This window comes from Hylobates moloch, unplaced genomic scaffold (genome assembly GCF_009828535.3).
Source record: "Hylobates moloch isolate HMO894 unplaced genomic scaffold, HMol_V3 SCAFFOLD_6, whole genome shotgun sequence".
Classification (NCBI taxonomy): Eukaryota; Metazoa; Chordata; class Mammalia; order Primates; family Hylobatidae; genus Hylobates; species Hylobates moloch.
In genome coordinates, this window is record NW_026652281.1 from 53,837,318 (window position 1) to 53,862,483 (window position 25,166).

General features: G+C 39.5%; 1 protein-coding gene across 1 annotated transcript in view; it reads left to right on the forward strand.

Moving 5' to 3' along the window:
* The window catches only part of KIAA0825 (KIAA0825 ortholog), a 481,693-nt gene that overhangs the window by 230,073 nt on the left and 226,454 nt on the right, over positions 1 to 25,166 (forward strand). The window contains exons 22-23 of the mRNA XM_032156821.2: positions 2,301 to 2,456; positions 4,243 to 4,337. Of these exons, the coding sequence (XP_032012712.2) occupies positions 2,301 to 2,456; positions 4,243 to 4,337 (251 nt within the window). The remainder of the gene's footprint in view (positions 1 to 2,300; positions 2,457 to 4,242; positions 4,338 to 25,166) is intronic.

Genomic DNA, 25,166 nt, shown 5'->3' on the forward strand with positions numbered 1-25,166 from the left:
AAGATCAACAAAGGAGAATATTCCATTTTCTTCACAATTTGCAACAGAACAGTTTCTCTTTTTTGAATAGTGGAAACAGTCAAAATGTAGTTACGTAAGGTGAAATCAGTTAAGACAGATTATTATTAGCCAAAACAAAGCTTTTTTTGTCAATAAAGAAAGTATTCCTTTTAAAAATTTTATTTGCGTAAATCATAATGGAAAAAAGTTTTGCTTCTGTTCAATAATCTAAATCTAGGCATAAAATTATTTTCTGATGGCTTTATCATTAACAATGTTTAGTAAGAGTCCATGTGTGACCCCCTATCAGACACTAAAGAATTAATCTTTCTAAAAAGATATGCTCTACAACAGGGGTCCCCAACCCCCGGGCCACAGACCTCTACCAGTCGGTGGCCTGTTAGGAACTGGGCTGTACAGCAGGAGGTGAGTGGTGGGATAGTGAGCATTACCACCTGAGCTCCACCTATGATCATATCAGCAGCAGCATTAGATTCTCATAGGAGCATGAACCCTATTGTGAACTGCACATTTGAGGGATTTATGTTGGGTGTTCCTTATGGGAATCTAATGCGTGATGATCTGAGGTGGAACAGTTTCATCCTAAAACCATACTCCACCTCCCCACGGTCCATGTCCATGGAAAAATTGTTTTCCACGAAATTGCTCCCTGGTGCCTAAAAGATTGGGGACTGCTGCTCTATAACAAGTTCAAAAATGACTATGATTGTTAACTTCAGCAGTGGTTTCTTTCGATTTTTAGGGTTTTATAATCTAAAATTTGCCTCTCACGACGAACACAGTGGGCATTCCTAAAGTTATAGAGGCACAGAAAAAAGCACAGTGAACTGACACCAGAAATGTGCCTCCTCCCCACAGCTGTACCTCTCACCCCTGTGTGATCTCAGGATTGTCCTCTGACCTTTCAGTGCCAACCGTTGAGTGTGGCATTGGGCTAGAGTTTCCCTGTGCCTATGGATCTCCTGGGAATTCCTTTTTTTTTTTTTTTTTTTTTTTTTTTTTTGAGACAGAGTCTCTCTGTCACCCAGGCTGGAGTGCAGTGGTGCGATCTCAGCTTACTGTAACCTCCACCTCCCGGGTTCAAGTGATTCTCCTGCCTCAGCCTCCCAAGTAGCTGGGATTACAGGTGCCCGCCACCACACTCAGCTAATTTTTGTATTTTTAGTAGAGGTGGGGTTTCACCATGTTGGCCAGGCTGGTCTGAAACTCCCAACCTCAAGTGATCTGCCCACCTCGGTCTCCCAAAGTGCTGGGATTACAGGTGTGAACCATTGCACCCAGCCGGGAATGCTCATTAACAGGCAGGTTCCGATTCAATAGGATCCAAGATTCTGCTTTTCTAACAAGCTCCCAGGTGAGCTGATCCGGTGCCCTAGACTTTGAGTAGCACAGGTTTTCTAAATGATGTCTGAATACCTTTTTGGCTCTAACATTCTGAACTTCATCCTAACCCTAGCCTCAAAGAAAAAAATTACATTGTGATGCATGAAACATCACAAGAACATTTATATTTTTAAAAATCTATTAGATGATTTATTTATTATTAGTAAGAATTTATTAGTTGATGGGGACTTTTAGTCATTATAATTTGTCATCCTCCAGAAAAAGTTCCATAAAATACATAAGGATTGTTCACCTTATTTATGGGTAGAAAATGAGGTATAATGTTGTAGATTGGCTTTTCTTTTGCCCAGGCCTGCACTGGCAGTTGGGGGCTTATAATGACATATTTTGAGCTTCTCTTGAACCTTGATATTTTTCACTCCATGGGATGGAAATAGAGTTTAGGAGCTTGCATTATAATTAATTCTGCATTGAATGAGACTGCTTGCAGTAAAATATCAGAGTACTCAGTGCTCTGCTGAGCCTGGAGTAGTTAACAACTACACTTAATGAATGGATGAGCAATCTTGTGTTGTGAATAATCATGCAGCTGAGTTAAGTTTTGGTAACCAGACACGTTAATATGTGAACCAGTGACAAGACAATGCCTGTTAAAAAGGTCCTGATATATCAAACATATATTCATTATATAAGAGTTTGGTAAATGGTTTCCTAATCTATACTACATATTAGGTAAACCTATTTTTGATGGGTTTATTGCAATGCTGATTGGTACTCTACTATGTATCTTCTGAAAATGTATTCTTCCCTGAGGCAAGTAATACACTGTAATCTAGCAAATGTGCTGAAAGGATAAATTTGGATATTGATCAGTTTATTTTTACAGAGAATGTCTGCTTCTCACCGTCACAACTTGTCATTTCTTTTCTTTGAAGGAATATTTAAGAGAACAGCTGTTTTCTATGAATAGTTCAGAGGAAAAGCCATTACCCATCCGACCTTTAAAGACGACCTTGAGGAGTATAGATCAGCCTTCTGCCTTTAACCCTTTCCATGTGTATAAGGCGTTTAGTGAAAACATGCTAGATCAGGTATGTGGAAATTAAATGGTAAATTTAATTTAAATGTGTGGTTTCTTTACCGAAGTAAGAAAAAATTGCTTTGTGTTTGAGTATTTACTCATAAGCTTTTTTTGCTACGAAGCAAAAGGTCTTGTTCTTATTTACATGGTCTGTACAAATTGACTTTTAAGAGTTATTTTACCTTTTTTCTATTTGTCAAACTGATTCATATGTTTGGTCTGTAAAACTTAATTTTTGGCTGGTCAGTTTAACATGGGCAGAGGGAACATCTGTTAGGCTGTGTCTACAGAAGGCTGAAGAACCAGGCATTTTGTAACATTCCTTTCCTCCCTTGTCACCCCCATCCCCCAATACACACACTCACAAAATACCTTGCAATCTTTATGAATGTATCAGGCAAATTAGAAAATAGTTAAAATTAATTATAAATAGAGCACTGAGCTCCTACTTTAAGTGGTATGGGGTAAGTTTGCTTTTTATAACCATAGACACATTCCCAAATTTAAAATGAATTTGTTAATGATCTTAAAGCCAGTCTATTTGGAATGAAGTCAATGTGATAAACACCACACATTTTTTAATGTCAGATTATGCCATTGTCTAAGCTGCATGTTTCAGTAGTTACACTGAAAAGATCATCTTTCTGCCAAAGCATTTGAAATCTAAAGTTGCTTTTGCTTTGTTCATTCTTCTGGTGGCTTTTCCCAGAAACCTCTTGACAGACAATTTGAACTAATAGGGCAGAAGAGAAGGATTGCTTGACCTAGAACTCTGATGAAAATAAGAATTCAGCATGGCCTAATTCAGCATGCAGATAATATTTCTACCATGCCTGTTACAGCTCTAGTCTACACTCATCAATACTGTAGTGGAGTAAGACCTTCAAATGCTGACAACCCAGGGTGGAATTCTCCTGCTCTATGACAGGACTGCAGTGCTCAATTAATCAGCAGATGACAGGGGATAGCTCTTGTGCTCTTTTTGGATTTTAAACGTCAGTCTGGACTCTTGTTTTCAAAACTATTTCATTTTAAGGAGCATAAGCATTTATAATACTTTAAATATACTAAGTTTGAGTTTATTGGCTGCTTTTCTGTGTTGTGCATTAGATTGCTCCAAACCATCAATAATTATTATAGCTGTTAAATTTTCCTTACTTCATTTAAATAAATGGCATATTTATTGAGTTCTGAATTATGAGATTATTTTTCACAGTAATTTTTCTCCATAGTCTGTTGCAAAATTTCTATTAATGAGAAAAAAGAATCACTTATATAATTTACACTTACAGATCTTCATAATCTTCCCTTTAAAGCATTTTCTTAACCAAAAAGGTAACATTAATATCACACTCTAATTAAGCTGTATCTTATAATTTGATTCTTAGCACTTCCAAGTTTGTTTTTTAATCAAACTTTTGGTTGCTGAAAAGAAAATCAAACTATAAATTGATATCATGTATGAAAAAGTTGCCAAGTATTTTGATTTGCTTTTCAAACAGTCTACTTCTCAGAGAAACTTGTTGGGCAAATGCCATTAACACTTGGAAGAATAACGACTCAATAAATTGATTTATATTTTTATAAATAATGACTACATCCCCAAATGGATTTATAAATTAATTGCTGTCTTATTGGAATAAAAACCTTCTTCTGTGGACATGATTGATGTTATCTAAGTCCTTGTTCTGGACCCCCCTCCTTCTTAGTTAGTCTATCACAGCTGGAGCTTTAATTTACTGATCATATTAACTCTGATTAATAACTAACAATAGTGTCTTCTCATTTATCAACAGTCAGCCATCACAAAATGGAGCTGGAATTGGACAAAGTTGCTGCCAAATTATCTGGGACTGGATAAGATGACCTTCGGTGTGCTGCTCAGAAACAGGTAATAAAATTGGGGACTTTAGGGGTCTGGTTGAGGGACAAGGTTGTGTGTGTATATGTGTGTGTGTATACACATACACAGATTTTACTAGCATACTTTTGGGAAAAGTGAAAACATTTTATCAGCAGGGGAATCTATTTTGTTTTCTTCCTCTCCAGCCTCCCATCTTTTAAAAATATGGCTATTTATAGGAGTATACTCTCTAAATACCGTTCTCTATGGTAAAAATTTGTAAAAGGCAGTAACATTTGTTTCAGAGATGAAACTAGTGGATTTTAGACTGAATTTTAAATATTTTTGACTTTGTATATAGTTCACTATTGTAAAGACCAAAAGTTATTGACTTGAACGTCATTGTAATACTACACCTTTGTTTACAACAACTTAATGAATGCGTAAAAAATGCCAAGCCAAATCAACTAGTCTAATCAGGAAAACATGTAAGTAAAACTGTCGTGATTGAATTTTTCACTTTTCAGCCAGTTATGTTGGTACTGTCTTAATATAGCCACAGTAGCATATTATTTTACACAAAGATACACACACACACACACACACACACACACACACACACAGCAGTATAATCCAATGAAATGATAATATGATTTCAGCCTAGGAAACAACATGTAATTTATTTTGCACAAAAGTATGAACATTTTGTTTTGGATCAATTAACATGGTTTTTAAAAAATACTTAAAGTTTCAGTAAAAACTATAAGCTGTAAACTTTAAAAATTTGGATTTTTAATCAAGTATAATACATTTTCAAATAAGATATATTTTATGATATTCCTTTTATTGTTTGTGTCGTCTGTGTGCTTATAGCTAAGTTTGAGGCTTATCGTCTATATGATCTTTGTGACATAGAATGTATTTCCATATCTTTTTGCAAAAATACTGAGTATCTTTTTTTTGAAAGAAAATAATGATAATAACATAGTAGAACTGTCAAATCATTCTTGAGAACTCTGGATGAATATAAGAAAATATCCTAAGAGAGAGATTGCAGTATTTCTCAGAAGGAAGTTATAGAGGCAGCTTTATTGCCAATAAAAGCTATAGCTTAGATGTGAGGTCGCAGTGGTATTTATAATATTTCACCCCTGAATTAAGCTCACCCACCCATCATAGACAAAGTTCAACAACCCAGAAGCTTACTGATCAAGGCCAGAGCCTTTCCCCAGCAAGCTTACCACCTGGCTGGCAGCAGTCCAGAGGTACCCTATTCGTACACAAATCCCCAGAGGTGTACCTATACTGTCCCAAAGATATTTGGAGAGGTGAGAGGAGAGATTTGTGGAGGAGAGGCCAGGTCCTCTGTTGAATCTATGGTGACATGATGTTTATACAATATTAAATGTCTGTCTGGAAACAAACTAGGAAAGATAAGTAATTATTTTCCTATTTGGAAAGTTTTGAGTTTATATAGATTAACCATGTTATATTTTACTAAATTTATTTTCAGTCATGAATTGCTGCTTCCAATCCACTAAATGGTCCTCTAGGGACAAACATCCTTCAAAACTTACTACATTTGCTTTTTATAATATTCACCTCTAAGTGAATTTGTGTTTTACCCAGAATTGCATATTTTTGTTTTTGTTTAAGGACTTTGGATCACTAGCTATTAAAGTGTATTTTCTTGAGATCTGTGCAGGAGTGGGTGGGAGAAAAGAACTCATCCAAATTTAGCCAGAAATAACAGGTCAAAACAGTTCTCTTGGAAAAGGGTCATGAATTTTTAATAGAAACAGCTAGAATCTCATCTTAATAAGAACCTTAGATTTTTAAAGAACGGTGTGAAAATCATTCTACTGCAAAGCTACCGCACATGAGCTATGATGAACCTAATTGATCCACCTTAGAAGGATTAAAGACACCTGAGGGTTTTTGATCTTTTCTATCACCCATTTATTTTAAGAATGTTATTTATGAGTTTTGTTTAATATTGAACCAGTAAGGAAATTGTTAGTTTCTCGATGACACTGTCTTGTCTCTCTTATTGGAACTTATCTGAAAATGCTGATTTTTTTAATAGTACATTTAATTGTTGACAACATGGTTATCTGAAAGATACATACTTGAAAATTAGACCATAGAACTCTGAGCTTTTAAAATGAAAGTTATATATGCTATCCAACATCTACCAACTATGGTGTTTGGGGTTAGGTGTAGCCAAAGGAAAGAATTCAGAGCAGTTCAGCTGAATATGCTCAGTTTTTTCCTTCCAAATTCACCAATTAAATGAGTCACTTGTTCTCTTTTTGCTCCTTTTATTGGTAATATATTTGTATTAGTCTCTCTGTATACTGTGTTACAGTGTATGTATGGGGCTGTGAATGTTGTCTGAGGACATATTATTACAAAGAAAAGTGAACTGAAATATACAAGTATGAAAAAAGTTGAAGAGAAGGGAAAAGAATCCTTTCTGTTCACCTTAAATTCATTTGTGCCTTGTCTTCAACGTTCATATAATAAGCAGGCCATCTGTGGAATTAGTCTCCCCATATGCCTAGAGTACACTAGACCTCCCTCACCCCCTAAATAAGATGGAGACTGGAAAGCAGGATTCCTGGGTTCGCAGGCACTTACTTTGACTTTAGATTTCCTTATCTTTAAAATAAAATAATAATAATTGTAAAGCTACTTCATGGAGATTGTTGACAGGGTCAAGAGTGCTAAAGTATTTGGAAGTGTTTTTGAAAGCTGATAACATAATACAGTCATCCCTCAGTATCCATTAGGGACTGATCCCAAGACCCCCTCAGATACTAAATCCCGCAGATGCCAAGTCCCTGATATAAAATGGTGTCATATTTGCATATAACCTATGCATATCCACCCATGTACTTTAAATCATCTCTAGATTACTTTCAATACCTAATGCAATTCTCACACATCACTGCATTTGTGTGGATTCAATGTAATACTCGGCATGCAACAAATTCAAGTTTTGCTTTTTGGAACTCAGTGGAACTTTTTTTTCCCAAATATTTTCTATCTGAGGTTGACTGAATTCATGGATGCAGAACCCACAGACACAGAGGCACCACTGTACATATTCAAAAAAGTAGTAACATAGCAGCAGTTTTGGTGTCTAGTCAGGTAAGGAAACTGTAAAGTCCGTTAAGGATTAGTAGGAAGTTGCTGTAAGATCGAACACTCAGAACATCCAGGTTATGTGGACTCCAGGCCTAAACCAATAGTGAGGATCAGAAAAAGTATCAGATCAGAAACCAGGCAACAGGCCCACAGGTCTGGAAGACAAACAGAAAATGAGCAAGAAGGAAGGTCAAAAAGCCAAGTTAACCACTCAGGTAATAAAGACCCAGGAGATAAAGACTTGAGGGACCACTCAGACACATGAACAAGGAGATCTGTGGGGCCACAACAATGTCTGTATCTGAGTCAATATTGGCCTTTGTTCCACAGGCTGGTTCTGTGCTGACTCCAAAGGCAGAACCAATCTTGAAGCAGCTGCCTGAGTCCTTGGCAAAAATGTGTTCTTCACTCACTATCTGGCCTCATCTCAAAACATCTCCTTCCAATTCATGATGCTGTAAATAGAATGCTTTCTTTAAGTTCTTTGGATTCTCTAAATGCTTTTCCGCTTCAGGGTCTTGGTGCTTGCAGTTCCCTCAGCTCTTCACATGGTTGGTGCCATCTTGTCCATCTGAGACAAATGTTACCTCCTAAGGAGACTTTTCTCTTTCACCCATCTAAAGGGACCCTCCAAGCTACCCTAGCATTCTACTCTACTGTGTTTTCTTGAGTTATTGCTAACTGAAATACTTGTTTCTGTTTATTTATTGTCTTTTAATCTTACCCTCTGTGGTAGAATGTAAACTCCATAAGAACAGCACCTCGTTTGCCTTATCCTAGTGGTGTTTTCAGTACCTAGAACGGCCCTTGGGCACAGAGCAGGCTCTAAGTAGTGGTGTGTATTGAATTAATTAATAAACAAATGAGGAATAAGAATGCAGAGAAAAAGTCAGCTCCTGACAGATGAGCACAGGGTAGGTATTCTTATGTGATGTTTGGTTAATAGACATGTAGGTATTATAAGAATATTTGCTGGAAAATCTGAAGTAAAAAAGTATCTATGTGCATATTCATTCTCCTCATTTTCCAAATTTGGGTGAAAGTCAGGTTATTTAAGCTCTGTATGTTTAAAATGTCTGTTGTAATAGCCACAAAAAGAATAAAATATCAGCCGGGCATGGTGGCTCACGCCTGTAATCCCAGCACTTTGGGAGGCTGAGGCGGGTGGATCATGAGGTCAGGTGATAGAGACCATCCTGGCTAACATGGTGAAACCCCGTCTCTACTAAAAATATGAGAAATTAGCTGGGCGTGGTGGTGGGCACCTGTAGTCCCAGCTACTCGAGAGGCTGAGGCAGGAGAATGGCGTGAGCCCAGGAGGCAGAGCTTGCAGTGAGCCAAGATCGCGCCACTGCACTGCAGCCTGGGCTACAGAGCAAGACTCGGTCTCAAAAAAAAAAAAAAAAAGAATAAAATACCTAGGAATACAGCTAACCAGGGAGGTGAAACATCTCTACAACAAGAATTACAAAGTACTGCTCAAAGAAATCAGAGATGATAAAAAGCAAATGAAAACATTCCATGCTCATGGATAGGAATAATCAATATTGTTAAAATGGCCATACTGCCCAAAGTAATTTACAGATTCAATGCTATTCCTATCAAACTGCCAATAACATTCTTCACAGAATTAGTTATTTTAAAATTCATATAGAACAAAAAAAGAGCCCAAATAGCAAAGGCAATCCTAAGCAAAAAGAACAAAGCTGGAGGTATCATGTTACCTGACTTCAAGTTATACTACAAGGCTACTGTAACCAAAACAGCATGGTATGCTACAAAAACAGACCCACAGACCAATGGAACAGAATAGTGATACTAGAAATAATGCCACAGAGCTACAACCATCTGATCTTCAAAGTTCACAAAAACAAGCAATGGGTAAAGAATTCCCTATTCAATAAATGGTGCTAAGATAACAGGCAAGCCATATGCAAAAGATTGAAACTGAACTCCTTCCTTACACCATATACAAAAATCAATTCAAGATTAATTAAAGACTTAAATGTAAAACCTAAAACTACAAAAATCCTGGAAAATAACCTAGGAAATACCATCCAGGACATAGGCCCTGGAAAAGATTTCATGATGAAGATGCAAAAGCAATTGAAACAGAAACAAAAATTGACAAATGGGATCTAATTAAACAAAAGAGCTTCTGCACAGCAAAAGAAACTATCATCAGAGTAAACAGAAAACCTACAGAATGGGAGAAAATACTTGCAAACTATGCATCTGACAAGGGTCTAATATCCACCATCTAAAAGGAACTTAAACAAATCAACAAGCAAAAAGCAAACAACCCCATTAAAAAGTGGGCAAATGACATAAACAGACACTTTTCAAAGAAGACATACACATGATCAACAAACATATGAAAAAAAGCTCAATATCACTAAATATTAGAGAAATGCAAATCAAAGCCACAATGAGATAGCATCTCACACCAGTCAGAATGGCTACTAATAAAAAGTCAAAAAATAACATGCTGGCAAGATTATGAAGAAAAGGGAATGCTTATATACTGCTGGTGGGCATGTAAATTAGTTCAGCCCTTGTGGAAAGCAGTGTAGCACTTTCTCAAAGAACTTAAAACAGAATTACCATTCAATTCAGCAATCCCGTTACTGGGTTTATACCCAAAGGAATAGAAATCATTCTACAATAAAGACATATGCACATGTATCTTCATTGCAGCACTATTCACAATAGTTAAAGACATGGAATCAACCTAAAACCTCATCCGTGGTAGACTGCATAAAGATAATGTGACATATATACACTACAGAATACTACATAGCCATAAAAAAGAATAAGATCATGTCTTTTGCAGGGATGGAGCTGGAGACCATTATCCTAAGCAAACTAATGTAGGAACAGAAAACCAATACTGCATGTTCTCACATGTAAGTGGGAACTAAACACTGAGAACACACAGACACAAAGAAGGGATCAACAGACTCTGAGGCTTACTTGAGGGTAGGGAGTGGGAGGAGGGAGATCAAAAAGCTACCTGTCAGGTGCTATGCTTATTACCTGCGTGATGAAATAATCTGTACACCAAACTCCTGTGACACGCAATTTATCTATATGACAAACCTGCACATGTATCCCTGAACCTAAAATAAAAGTTAAATAAATAAATAAAACCCCCACTGTTATTATTGTTATGTAAATTTGGCTCAGATTAAAATAACAGAAAGCTGGTCTTTATTTTTAGTTAATTGATCCAGTTCAAGTCATAACCTCTTCAGCAACAAAGTCTGTTTTATACTCCATGACTTATACATCTTTTGACATTTGGATGAGAGTTTGTGTTTGTTAAATGATACGAAAAATGCAAGTAGAAAACTTTAAGGTGGAGTTAGCTGATAACACTATCCAACGAAGCCTTTGTAAATTAATTATGAGTGATTATTTTGAGGCATTTGAAGAAGTGTATAGCAGCCAAGACCTCAGAAAACAGATCCTGAATATATACTAATGATGCACGTGTTTCAATTTAGAAAGTTTGCTATTGTGAAAAATAAACACTCCCTAGAGTTTCAGAAAATCAACATATATATCAGTTCTACACCTTTACTTTTGATGCTATCTAAGAATAAGTACAGTGATTGTACATTGATCATTTGAAATAATAAAGGTACTTTTCACAGTTTCTTACTATTAGTTTTTTGCTTTTGTTCTCACCCACTTTAAAATAAATCCAGACTAGAGAATGAGATGGTGATTGCATTTGCAGGAGAGTGGACCAAAAGGAGCTCTCCCTTCCCTCATTCATGGCGAAGCTCCAGATTGGCATTTTGATATTGTTTTCTTTGTCACTGGAACAAATTTATGTTGCTTCTTTTCTCTTTACCTTATTTATTCCAAACTAATTCCCAAGAACTGTGGTGTTGAAAATAATCTGTGAATACAGTGCAGTGCTGTGCTATTTTAACCATCTAAATATACTGCATATGAGTTTGGCTTCGAGTTGAGCAAACACAATTAAATATGATGGCAGTAACAGCAGAAGGGGTGGTGGAGGCAGATTTCTGGCTGTCACTTTGGGGCCTGTCCAGGTGGACAATAACCATACATCTGAGAGGAAACAGAGATTAGAAAACATGTTTTAAAAGAGGCATTGATCTGTGGAGTTGATTGTTTGCTTTTAATGATAATAATTATCAAAGTACCTTTACCCTATATCAGATTACAGTGTGTGCCCTGTGGTGTGTAGAGAGCAGAAAATATTGTCTCTGGCCTCAAACTGCACACACTCCACTCTCAAATGACTGTTCTCAGGCACTGCTACCATTAGCACAATGTTTATAGTTGCTCACAGCAGTAAATTCCTGATGCAGCAGCAGGAGGCCTGGTTATGGAGAAGTGGGTTTAAGAGAAAGGAGAAGCTGATTTTATGAGTACACACCTCTTAGTCATTACATACATATGCCATGCCATTCAAATTTGGTGGGTTTTTTTCATGCTCGTTCCCTAGAAAATTGTTTTCTTCCTTCCTCCACCAAAAGACCTCAGACTCAGTGACTCTCTCTACCCGTCATCACTATATCTTCTCAAACAAGAGAAAGCTTTTCTCTTATCCTGAAATCTACAGCAGCATGGTTTTTTTTTTTTTCAGAGATTATCTAACATGTATTTAAAATGCATAAATTTGACAATCTGATCCTCAGAATTTGTAGGGCCAAGGGAATTGGTACATGAACCAAACAAACTCATACATGTGTATTATTTCCTGATGGGTAACTTGTATGTCTGTTGTCCTTTATGGTGTATAAAGCACTTTCACACTAATCTCCTTTGACTCTCACTACAACCATGTAACAAGGGACAGGTACTCTTGAGGTTGCAGAACATTAAATAACATGCCCAAGGTCACGGACATTACATGGCAGCTCAAAAGAGCCCCAAGATGAAGTCTTCTGGTTTTGTATCTACTATAGTATCTGGTACTTTATCTATTAATGTATACCATACTTCTGGTCAATTTTTTAATTAGCTGCATATTTACTGTAATAATACTGATGATAATAAAGATAGCAAACATACAGAGTGCTTACCATATGGCTGGCATAATTTAGGTGATTTATATACACATATTTAACTGTAAATCCTTATAATAACCTTACAAAGTAGGTATCATATTATTACTTTCCTGATAAGGACACTAAGGCACAGAGGTACCGAGCTCTAAGTGATGGTGCTCAGATTTTGGCTCAAGGCCATGTTCTTAATCACTTCCCTCTAGGGCTTCTGTAGAGTTTTTATAATTCTTTGCTTACTTTCCTCGTTCAACATTTTTGAACATCTATTAAATGAAAGGCATTTACTTAGAATAAAGTAACAATGTACTAGGGATATCCCTTATCCTAGGGTTATCCCAATATCCTTCAAAGGACTCCTTAGTGCTACTCTGCAAAATTTTTAATCCACTTTGAATTTTCACTTTGATTGTCTCCCCCGTTCAAGCTCCCAAATCCCTCCTGCTGACTTTCCACCATCTACCTTACCAGGAAGAGTAAAGCCATCTAATGTGAAACTCCCAGCTTTCCTTCCTAAACCTCAATTTTGTTTTATCATCTCCAATCCTTTGCCTGTTATCTCTAGCCTTGGAGAAAGAGCCCTCTTCTAGTTAAAATTTGAGAAATTGACTATGGATTGGGCTAAAACATTTGGACATTAACCAGTAGACTTGAGGGAATCATCAGAGCCTTTAAGCCAAGGAGTGGCAGAAACAGAGAGCTACTTTAGCACATTAATAACACCTGGAGTGGAGGGACAGGAGGAAAGGTCAGGTTAGAGATTATGGCCAGAGATTGAGGAAGACATTATACAACACAAATATAAAAGAAACTTCCAGGGAAGTTTAGGGGCTCAGAAAAATCTATTTTTGGCCGGGTGTGGTGGCTCACGCTTGTAATCCCAGAGCTTTGAGAGGCCGAGGTGGGCAGATCACGAGGTCAGGAGATCAAGATCATCCTGGCTAACATAGTGAAATCCTGTCTCTACTAAAAATACAAAAAATTAGCCGGGCATAGTGGCACACACCTGTAGTCCCAGCTACTTGGGAGGCTGAGGCAGGAGAATCACTTGAACCCTGGAGGCAGAGGTTGCAGTGAGCTGAGGTCGTGCCACTGCACTCCAGCCTGGGCGACAGAGCGAGACTTTATCAAATAAAAAAAAAAAAAAAGAGAGAAGGAAAGAAAGAAAAGAAAACTCTATTTTTAACAATATTTCCTCTCTGGAAAAAGCGTGATCCAGATATTCTTAAGGTAGAAAGGTGCTATGCCTACCTTTTCTTCAGAGAGTGTGGGTTCAGATCCTCCAAGAAGCAGATGCCAAGATGTAATTCAATGTGCAAGAGGATTTTAGGAGAGAGATGCACATGAAGGATTAAGAGGAGGAAGTAGGAATAGGCAAGGAAGGCTTCAGACTGAACTCAACTTCAGACTGAGTTGCTGATCTGATACCTGTGAAAGGTGAGGGCGAAGGAGGATTGGAGAGGAAGAGTCTCAGACAGCAGGGTTTTGACAAGGTCAAGGGAGACGCCTGGAGCTAAAGTCACCCACTAGAAAAGTCCCATGCCTTGTAGGAATGGACTAGCACTAGTACCTACACCTTGCTCAGACACTGGCTATAAACAGCTTGGTAGAAGCATGACCTCAGCACAAATACCATGATAGATACAGAGGAATGACAGCTGGGGCCATTAGTCAACTACGGTAACAGTAGATTTGAGTGATACAATTCTGTGGCTACCACAGCAAGGACAGAGAGAGTAATTCTCTTCCCTATGGGGAGATTATATGGATATGTGTTATATATGATAACAGGAATAAAATATAAATAAAGGTCTCCATTACTTTAGTGAAGCAGAAAACAGGCAACCTAAATAAATATGTTAAATGCTATTGACAGAAATGCACAACTGGCAACATTTTGATGAAAGAAAGGTATAATAATTTTCTCAAAAGCAGCCATGGGAGAATTTTTGCTTGTCAAATTGAACCAAAATTCACTTTGTAATCAATTTTCTTCTACCTAATTATGCATTCACATACTGGCACTTTCGGGTTCTTGCACTGGATCAAAAACTATTTTAAAACTTGCTTGTATAGAGTACATTCTTTTTTTCAATGGCTATTCCCCTGTCACATACTGTTCAGACCCAAAAACCTCTGTGATTTTTTTTGCAAAAAGTTATAGCATATTTTCCACCAGGAGTAGCTGTCATAGGCCCATTGGTTCAGTTTGATTGAAGATGAAGAGAGAATTGACTTCTGTAAGGCTTATTGATCACTATTGGATATCTGTTTATGATACTATATCAACATGAGAGGAAACTATCTCTTTGAAGATATTTTTACTGTGACAATTATGAGAGAAATTTAAAAAATCTAATAATAGTTATATAATAACAAAACTGAGTGACAACTAGTAATATTCTTCATTTTATGTAGTAACATTTATAACTGACATGATTTGGCTGTGTCCCCACCCAAATCTTATCTTGAATTGTAGTTCCCATGAGAGGGACCCAGTGGGAGGTAGTTGAATCATGGGAGCGGTTTCCCCCGTGCTATTCACATGATAGTGAGTAAGTTCTTATGAGATCTGATGGTTTTAGAAGGGGCTTCCTCCTCTGGTTAGATCTCATTCTCTCACCTGCTGCCATGTAAAGAAGGATGTGTTTGCTTCCCCTTCCACCAAGATTGTAAGTTTCCTGGGGCCTCTGCAGCCATGCTGAACTGTGAGTCAATTAAACCTCTTTCCTTTATTAAAAAAAAAAGGTTTTCTCCTTTATAAAAAACCTTTTTCCCTTAGAAATACCCAGTCTTGGGTCTGTCTTCATAGAAGCATGAGAAGGAACTAATACAGTAAATTAGTACCAAGGGAGGAGGGGGCGCTGCTATAAGCATACCCAAAAATGTGGAAGCGACTTTGGAACTTGGTAACAGGTAGACGTTGGAACAGTTTAGAGGATTCAGAAGAAGATAGGAAAATGTGGAAGAGTTTGGAACTTCCTAGAGACTTGGAGGGCTCAGAAGACAGGAAGACGTGAGAAAGTTTTGAACTTCCTAGAAACTTGTTGAATGGCTTTAACCAAAATGCTAATAGTGATACAGACAATGAAGTCCAGGCTGAGGTGGTCCAAGATGGAGATGAGGGACTTGTTGAAAACTGGAGCAAACTGGACTCTTGCTATGTGTTAGCAAAGAGACTGGCGGCTTTTTCCCCTGCCCTAGAGATCTGTGGAACTTTGAACTTGAGAGCGATGATTTAGGGTATCTGGCAGAAGAAATTTCTAAGTGGCAAAGCGTTCAAGCGGAAGCAGAACATAAAGGTTTGGAAAATTTGCAGACTGACGAAGCAATAGAAAAGAAACAGCTTGGTAGAAGCATTCTGGGGAGAATTTAAGCCCGCTGCAGAAATTTGCATAAGTAATGAGGAGCTGAATGTTAATCACCAAGACAATGAAGAAAATATCTCCAGAGCGTGTCAGAGACCTTCCTGGCAGCCCCTCCCATCACAGGCCTGGAGACTAAGAAGGGAAAAATGCTTTGTGGCCTGGGCCCAGGGCCCCCCTCCTCTGTGCAGCCCTGGGACATGGTGCCCTGCATCCCAGCTGCTTCAGCTCCAGCCTTGGATAAAAGGGGCCAAGGTACAGTTCAGGCCATTGCTTCGGAGGGTGCAAGCCCAAACCTTGGCAGCTTCCACGTGGCATGGTACTGAGGGTGCACAGAAGACAAGAATTGAAGTTGGAAACCTCCGCCTAGATTTCAGAGGATGTATGGAAAGGCCTGGATGTCAGGCAGAAGCTTGATGCAGGGGCAAAGCCCTCATGGAGAACCTCTGCTAGGGCAGTACAGAAGGGAAATGTGAGGTTGGAGCCCCCACTCGGGCACTGCCTAGCTGACCTGTGAGAAGAGGGCCACCATCCTCCAGACCCCAGAATAGTAGATCCACTGATAGCTTGCACCACACACCTGGAAAAGCTGCAAGCACTCAGCACCAGCCTGTGAAAGCAGCCAGGGAGGAGGGCTATATCCTTCAAACCCACAGAGGCAGAGCTGCCCAAGGCCATGGGAGCCCACCTCTTGCATCAGCATGACTTGGATGTGAGACATGGCATCAAATGAGATCATTTTGGAACTTTAAGGTTTAATAACTTTCCTATTGGAGTTTGGACTTGTGTGGGGCATGTAGTTGCTTTGTTTTGGCCAATTTCTCTCATTTGGAACAGGTGTATTTACCCAGTGCCTATACCCCCATTGTATCTAGGAAGTAACCAACTTGCTTTTGATTTTACAGGCTCATAGGCTGAGGGACTTGCCTTGTGTCAGATGAGACTTTGGACTTGGACTTTTGGGTTAATGTTGGAGTGAGTTAAGACTTTGATGGACTGTTGGGAAGGCATGATTGTGTTTGAAATGTGAGGAAATGAGATTTTGGAAGGGCCAGGGGCAGAATGATACGGTTTGGCTGTGTGCCCATTCCAAATCTCATCTTGAATTTTAGTTTCCATAATTCCCCCGTGTTTTGGGAGGGTCTCAGTAGGATGTAACTGAATCATGGGGGTGGTTTCCCCCATACTGTTCTAGTGATAGTGAGTGAGGTCTCATGAGATCTGATGGTTTAATAAGGGGCTTCCCCCCGCTCGCTTGGCTCTCATTCTTCTCTCTCCTGCTGCCTTTAAAGAAGGATGTGTTTGCTTCCCCTTCCACCATGACTGTAAGTTTCCTGAGGCCTCCCCAGCCCTGCAGAACAGTGAGTCAATTAAGCCTCTTCCCCTTATAAATTACCCAGTCTTGGGTATGTCCCTATAGCAGTGTAAGAATGGACTTATAAAATAATACTATTAATATTACAGTATTTTTGTGATGTGATGTATATTAAATTAGTTAGGATACCTGTAGGACTTTCTTATACTGTAAGTGAAACTCATACATTAGTGTACCTTGAGGATACAGCTCTAAATCTGAGATTTTTTTCTCCTCATAATGTGAAATCTGGTGTAAAATTTTTTTAATCAGGATGTTTTTATATCCAGAATATTTAAAATTTTTATTTTATAATAAACTGTAAGCAATATTTATACATGTATTATTTCAAATGGTACAGGAAGATATAAAATATAAAATATCACACCCGCCCCCCCGCCAGCTCCTGAATCACACAAGTCCCACTCTAACTGTAATCATTTGAAGCATTTCTGTTTTTATTTATTGGTTGATAGGTCTAAGGAATAGGCTATGATACTATTTTTTTTGTTTTGTTTTGTTTTTTTGAGACAGAGTCTCCCTCTGTCACCCAGGCTGGAGTGCAGTGACACGATCTCGGCTCACTGCAAAGCTCCGCCTCCCGGGTTCATGCCATTCTCCTGCCTCAGGCTCCCGAGTAGCTGGGACAACAGGCTCCCACCACCATGCCCAGCTACTTATTTTGTATTTAACAATCATCACAATTGAAATACAGAGAGTTTTATCACTCTCAAAAATTCCTCTGTGCTGACCCTTTGTCACTTCCTACCTCCATGCCAACCTGTGGCAACCACTGACCTGTTCTCTATCCATATAATTTTGTCCTTTCAAGAATGTTATAGCAATGGATTCCTCCGTTTGTTTGTCCTTTTGTGTGTGTGTGTGTGTGTGTGTGTGTGTGTGTGTGTGTGTAATAGTAGTTCATTGTATGGTTGTACCACAGTTTTTTGATCCATTCACCCTTTAAAGGACATTTGGATTGTTTCTAGTATTAAGTGACTGTGAATAAAGCCTCTAAAAACATTTGTATACAGGTTTTGCATGAACATAGGTTTTTATTTCACCTGGATAGTACCTAGGAGTGGGAGTGCTGGGTTGTACCATACACTTATGTTTACATTTATGAAGAAACTATGGCTTCTTGTGTTTTATGCTCCCTGTGAGAAAACTGATGCCAGACTGATTCTTTTTCCCCTATCCTCTCCCTGGATGCCCTTAGTGACTTCATCCCTCAGTTATTCTGAAATGAGATTGTGTCTATACATGAGTCTTTGGTTTCTCCTGGCACTCAGTAGGCCACATCAATATTGTGATTTCTTCAGATAAAAGGATATTTTTTCCTATTTTTGATTATTTTCCTTGCCTCAGGCCCCAGTTACATTTATCTCCCCTTCTGCAATTCTTAAGACAGACGTTCTGATTTCTTCTTTCCTCAGACATTGCTAAAGGCTTCTTAGCCTCAGTCCTCTCATTCTCACACTCTCCACATCCTTCCCACCTCTTTTCCTGAAGCTACCTTATTCGCTCACATAGCCTCAGGTGATTATCTCAGGTATTGAAATCAAATGCCTTCAGGGGCTGGGCAAGTAATGTAAATATGTCAAGGCAAAGTATAATACAATAGGGGAAGGTGAATGCATTCACATTCTATTTTTAAAAAATTCTATGCTAGCTAAATAATGCTTGTCATCAGAATGGATTAGGCCCAATGATATGATCAGGCCCACCTCTAAATCTATGCCCCCGAGTCTTGAATCTGTATCTCTAGTCTTAATTGTTCCACAACACCTCTAGATTCCATATTCTTGGATTTTTTCCCCGTAATATTTTATTTATATTTATTTGTTTGTCTAGGGCTCACTCTGTCACCTAGGCTGGAGTGTAGTGCTTCAATCTTGGCTCACTCCAGCCTCAATGCCCCAGGCCCAAGTGATCCTCCCTCCTCAGCCTCCTGAATAGCTGGGACTACAGGCTCACTCAGCTAATTTTTATATTTTTACTAGAGAAGGGGTTTTGCCATGTTGCCCGGTCTGGTCTCGAACTCCTGGGCTCAAGCAATCTGCTTGGCTCAACCTCCCAAAGTGCTGAGATTACAGGTGTGAGCCACCACAACTGGTGCATAATAGTAATTTAATGTAATAACTCTCATCTCACATAGAAGTCCAACCATCATAATTATCTTCATCTAAAAACTGCCCCTTCTGCAGAGTTGTGTGACTTCTATTAATGGCACTAACAGGCTGCTCGTCTTAGCCTAGAAACCTTGAAGTACTTTGCAAAGTTTCTATTTCCCATCATCTAAATTCTGTTAGAGAACACATGCCTCCGAGTGTTTCCTCTAAACATTTCTCACACCCATTTCTTTTTGTTCCCATATGCCTCCACTCTCAAAATTCAGTGCCCTCTCCTGCTCATGCCTCCAGAGCCTGTTTTACTCCAGCAGGAATGTCTCTAATCTGTGTATCTGCTGGATTAACTTGGTTTCTCTCCTTAAATTTTTCCTTCACTATAAAACCAATTGCAAATAACTGGTCAGGGGTGGTGGCTCACACCTGTAATCCCAGAACTTTGGGAGGTCCAGGTGGGTGGATCCCTTGAGCCTAGGAATTCGAGACTAGCCTGGGCAACATGCAGAAACCCTATCTCTACAAAAAATACAAAAATTAATTGGGTGTCATGGTGCACACCTGTGGTTCCAGCTACGCCGGGGGCTGAGGTGGCAGGATTGCTTGAGCCCAGAAGGTCGGGACTGTGGTGAGCTGTGATTGCATCACTTCACTCTAGTCTAGGTAAATTACAGATAATACTAAGGAACATTTTTAAAACAAAGAAATAGTATATTTATAATCTCATCCCACCATGCTGACTCAGCTCTTTTCTCCTCATTCTCTTTATATGTACACAACACACACCTTTTACACAGTCACAATGAGGAGGTCTATATTTACAATGGGCGTTCTACATTTTTCACAAAACTATTCTTGTGATTCATCCATGTAAAGATACATAGTTTTTTATTTTTAACGGCTTAGCTTTATACCAAATTAATGTAGCACAATTTGCCTAATCATTTCCCTATTCCTGTACATTTAAGGCTGCTTCCACATTTTTGCTTTGCTGCTTTTACATATTAAACTGCCATGAATATGCAGATTACTTTTTGATGCTGATAGAATAAGGGTGAAACATAAAAGAACACAGACAAATCTGTTTTTAAAATTACCAAATATCAAAGGGATAAGAGCTGGAGTGAAGTACAGAGATTTTTTAAATATATTTTCTTTTTCTGCCATTCTTCCACTTCAAAACTTGCAGTGATGACACACTGTCTGTAGCACCAAACCCAAACTCTTCAGCCCCAATGTCAAGGCATCCTTCACCTGGTCCTCTCATTCACCAGGTACCTCTTCTGTAACGTGGCCCACTGTGGCAAAAAATCCTACAGGGTTCAAATCCTTTCTCTATCACTTTATCACTTTCTCTAGGCTTCCTTTTTCTTATCCCTATTTTTTTTTTTTTTTTTTTTTTTGAGATTGAGTCTCGCTCTTCTTGCCCAGGCTGGAGTGCAATGGCGCCATCTTGGCTCACTGCAACCTCTGCCTCCCAGGTTCAAGTGATTCTCCTGCCTCAGCCTCCTAAGTAGCTGGGATTACAGGCGCCTGCCACCACATCTGCCTAATTTTTTGTATTTTTATTAGAGATGGGGTTTCATCATGTTGGCCAGGCTGGCCTCAAACTCCTGACCTCAGGTGATCCACCTGTCTCAGCCTCCCAAAGTGCTGGGATTACGGGCCCCTATTTCTTATAACAGGTGTAAAAAGTAAAGTAGAGGTTCCTTTTCAAAGACTTTCCTCCCCCATTTAATTAGGAATAAATAGTAACTTCTCTTAGAAGCAAAATGTATTCAAAGACCTGTGCTCCTAAATATTTGCCCTGGCATGTTTATACTGGCCCAAGCAAGCATTAGGTCATAGCCTGTTCCTCTTCCTTATTTAAAAGTGTTTTTACCTTTCTCAGCATTCCACAAGTTACTTCCTCCTTCTTTGTTCTCCTCTACCTTTACCTCTTTTATAAAGTTCTAACTTGCTAGCCAATCAGGACAAATACAGAATGTGAGGTCTCGTTCCAGCCAATAGAAACCAGACACAACAGTAAGGTGGACGCGTCAAGTTATAAATGACCTTGTCTCCTTAGTTTGGTGTACTCTAGTGGAAAAACTCCTGGCAAGTGTACCCTTTCTGCAAGAAGTAAAAATGGCCTTACTAAATAAATTTATGTCCAAGTGCTATTTTCTTTACAGCACCAAAGAACAAACATTTCAAACACAGGGAAAATAGCAGCATCTTTCTTGTTGAGTGGCTGGGAAAATAAGAAAAACTTAACTTTTAGCAGGTATTTAGTACACGGCCTGGAACACAGGAAGTTCTCTGTAAATATGAGTTATTATTATTTCTAGCTATTATTTGATCCTCCTCTTTGGACAAGCCAGAGCAAGTTACAAGGGTAAACATGGGGCCAGGGATTAAACAGTAAGGCACAGCCCAAGACTCCAAGTGATTGCAAAACGAGGACGTGGGTGAGGAGGACCAAGCAGAAGAAGCAGAAATGGGAGGAGGGGCTACCCAGAGCAGTCTGTATTAGGTGCTAGCTGTGTTATTTGTGTCTGCGTTCAAGGCAGAGGGTGAGTCAGGAAGCTGACGCTGGCTATATTCATGAGCCAAAGGCAGGGAATGTAACCCCCTAGTGGGTTCACTTTACCCGCTGCCTAGATAGAGCTGATTTATCAAGACAGGGGAATTGCAGTAGAGAAAGAGTAATTCACACAGAGCCGGCTGTGTGGGAGACTGGAGTTTTATTATTACTCAAATCAGTCTCCCCAAGAATTTGGTGGTTGGAGTTTTTAAGGATAATTTGGTAAGTAGAGGGCCAGTGAGTTGGGAGTGCTAATTGGTCAGGTCAGAGATGAAATCATGGGGAGTTGAAGCTGTCCTTTTGTGCTAAGACAGTTCCTGGGTGGGGGCTACAAGACCATATGAGCCAGTTTATCAATCTGTGTGGAGGCCAGCTGATTTATTGAGCACGGAGTCTGCAAAATATCTCAAGCACTGATCTTAGATTTTATAATAGTGATTTTATCCCCAGGAGCAATTTGGAGAAGTTTAGAAACGCAGCCTCCAGCTGCGTGACTCCTAAAACATAATTTCTCATCTTCTAGCTAATTTGTTAGTCCTGCAAAGGCAGTCTAGTCTGCAGGCAGGAAGGGGGTTTGTTTTGGGAAAGTCCTGTTATCATCTTTGTTTCAAAGCTAATCTATAAACTAAGTTCCTCCCAAAGTTAGCTCAGCCTACATCTAGGATTGAACAAGGACAGCTTGGAGGTTAGAAGCAAGATGGTGTTAGTTAGGTCCGATCTCTTTCACTGTAATAATTTTCTCAGTTATGGCTTTGCAAAGGCAGTTTCAGGAAGGTGTGGCCACAAAGGACTAGTACTTGGCATTTTTTCAATAATCTACTGTGCAACAGGACCTGTGTCCAGCTGTGGATTTGGATTTACATAGAAATCAGAACCTAGACATGGAATCTCCAGCATCAAGAATTAAATTTGATGCAGGCATCTGCTTTCAGAGACTGGTATTATTTATCATTTCATGGCCAGGATTAAGGTTCTAGTGAAGTGGCATTGTTGTCTGGGGTAAATACTCGGGGTTTGCCGTCTCACGCCAAGGGAATTGAGGACGCGAACACAAGAAGTGGGTTTAGGAGCGGAGGTTTAATAGGCAAAAGAAAGAGAAAGGAGAATAGCTCTTTCTCTTGGGAGAGAGAGCGGGAGTACCCAAATGGGACTTTTGGCCCATGCACATCCATGCATGGAGTGCACCGGCTTTACAGACAGGCTTGAGGGCCCGATTTACATAGGGCCCACAGACTGGTTGGAGCAGGTGTGACTTTTACATAGCCACCCACCCTAATCTTATTATGCAAATGGCATCTTTGCCTGGCCGTGCCATGTTGTCTTCTCTTACTGTACACGTAGTTTGGGCAAAGAGATGGGAAGATGGAGCAGCCATTTTTAACGTGCCTAGTCCCCGGTAGCCCCTTCCCTATTGGCACAACTCCCGGCACCCACTCGTGCAAGCATCTCGTTTGCCTATGTCTGCAGCTCAATTTTACAGGTTGCTCTTTGTTAGAAAAGAAAATGATTTGGGGGCTGCTTTTCGTTAAAAGGAAAACTTTACCAAGGACTTCATTACCCTCACTATCTGACTAAATAATTTCTTTTTAACTCCGATATATTGAGAGATGAGAAATAGAACAGAGGTGACAGATGAGAAAACTGACACAACCAGAGTTGGAGAATGACCATTAATCCCAGCACTTTGGGAGGCCAAGGCAGGCGGATCACGAGGTCAGGAGATTGAGACCATCTTGGCTAACACAGTGAAACCCCGTCTCTACTAAAAATACAAAAAATGGCCGGGCGCGGTGGCTTACGCCTGTAATCCCAGCACTTTGGGAGGCTGAGGCGGGCGGATCACGAGGTCAGGAGATCGAGACCATCCTGGCTAATACGGTGAAACCCTGTCTCTACTAAAAAATACAAAAAATTAGCCAGGCGAGGTGGCGGGCGCCTGTAGTCCCAGCTACTCGGGAGGCTGAGGCAGGAGAATGGCGTAAACCCGGGAGGCAGAGCTTACAGTGAGCCAAGATCGTGCCACTGCACTTCAGCCTGGGCGACACAGCAAGACTCCGTCTCAAAAAAAAAAAAAAAAGAAGCATTTCCTGATATCACAAATGAGAGCTCCGTGTTAATGACTTCTACAGCGTTGCCCAGTTTCATCTCCTCTGCTTGCACTGACTGTCATCACCCCCTACTCTGCCTGTCCAAGACCCACTCAGGCCCTCCATCCCAAGCCCCTCTCCAGTTATGTAGCTCTCAAAAACCTTCTGTTTTCCCAATTCTCGGGGCATTTATACACTACATTATATATGTTGATGTCCAGCATGCGCTACCTTGTGAGGTTCACTAATGCTTTTCGGTATTTGTCTCCCTAAATAGACTGATAGCTCCTGGAGAGCAAGGATCTCGGGCTCTTCCTGCTTGTCACTTGTACTGTAAAGCACAGTGGTGAAAGCATGGGTCTGTTCTGTTCACGCTTTTGGCTCTCAGTCTAAATTTATTGTTTTGAAGTGACTTTCTTTTGCTTATAGAACTTTCTGAGGTAAAGAAAGAGTCACCAAGAGAAAGAGGCCTTGTTAATTCATTTATTGAATTTTTTTTTTTTAGAGATAAATCTTGCTCTGTCACCCTGGTTGGAGAGTAGTAGCTTGATCACAGCTCACTGCAGCCTCGAATTCCTGGGCTAAAGTGATCCTCCCGCCTCAGCCTCCTCCTGAGTAGCTGGAACTACAGGCACGAGCCACCATGCCTGGTTAGTTTTTTTAAAAAAATTTTTTTGTACAGATGGGATCTTGCATCTGGCCTCAAGCAATCCTCCTGTCTCAGCCTCCCTAAGCACTGGGATTACAGGCGTAAACTACCACACCTGGTCCCATTTATTAAAAACTCTAAAAAGCAATGTTAAATCACATACATGCTCATTAGAAGTTAAACAATGCGGATGTTGTATAAAGTAAAAGTTGCTAACCTCTTGCTCTGCCTCACCTTATAATCCCACCCACCCACGGTAACAAATCAGTCCTGTTCTTTATTTCTCATTTAAACCTTAACATTGTCCTCATTCCGGAGTTTTAAGAGAAAAAGACAGGATAAATCCTGTGATTTAGAAACATAACAGAGAAAAATAGAATATGCTAGTTTTCCATTCAATTAAAGATGTCTAAACCCACAAAGAGATAATGCGATTTAGCTATTGACCTAGAAGCTTGCGGATCTCTTATTTTCAAATAATTGATTATTCCAGGTTAATGAATTAAACCTAATAATAGCCAGAGTCCTCAGATTA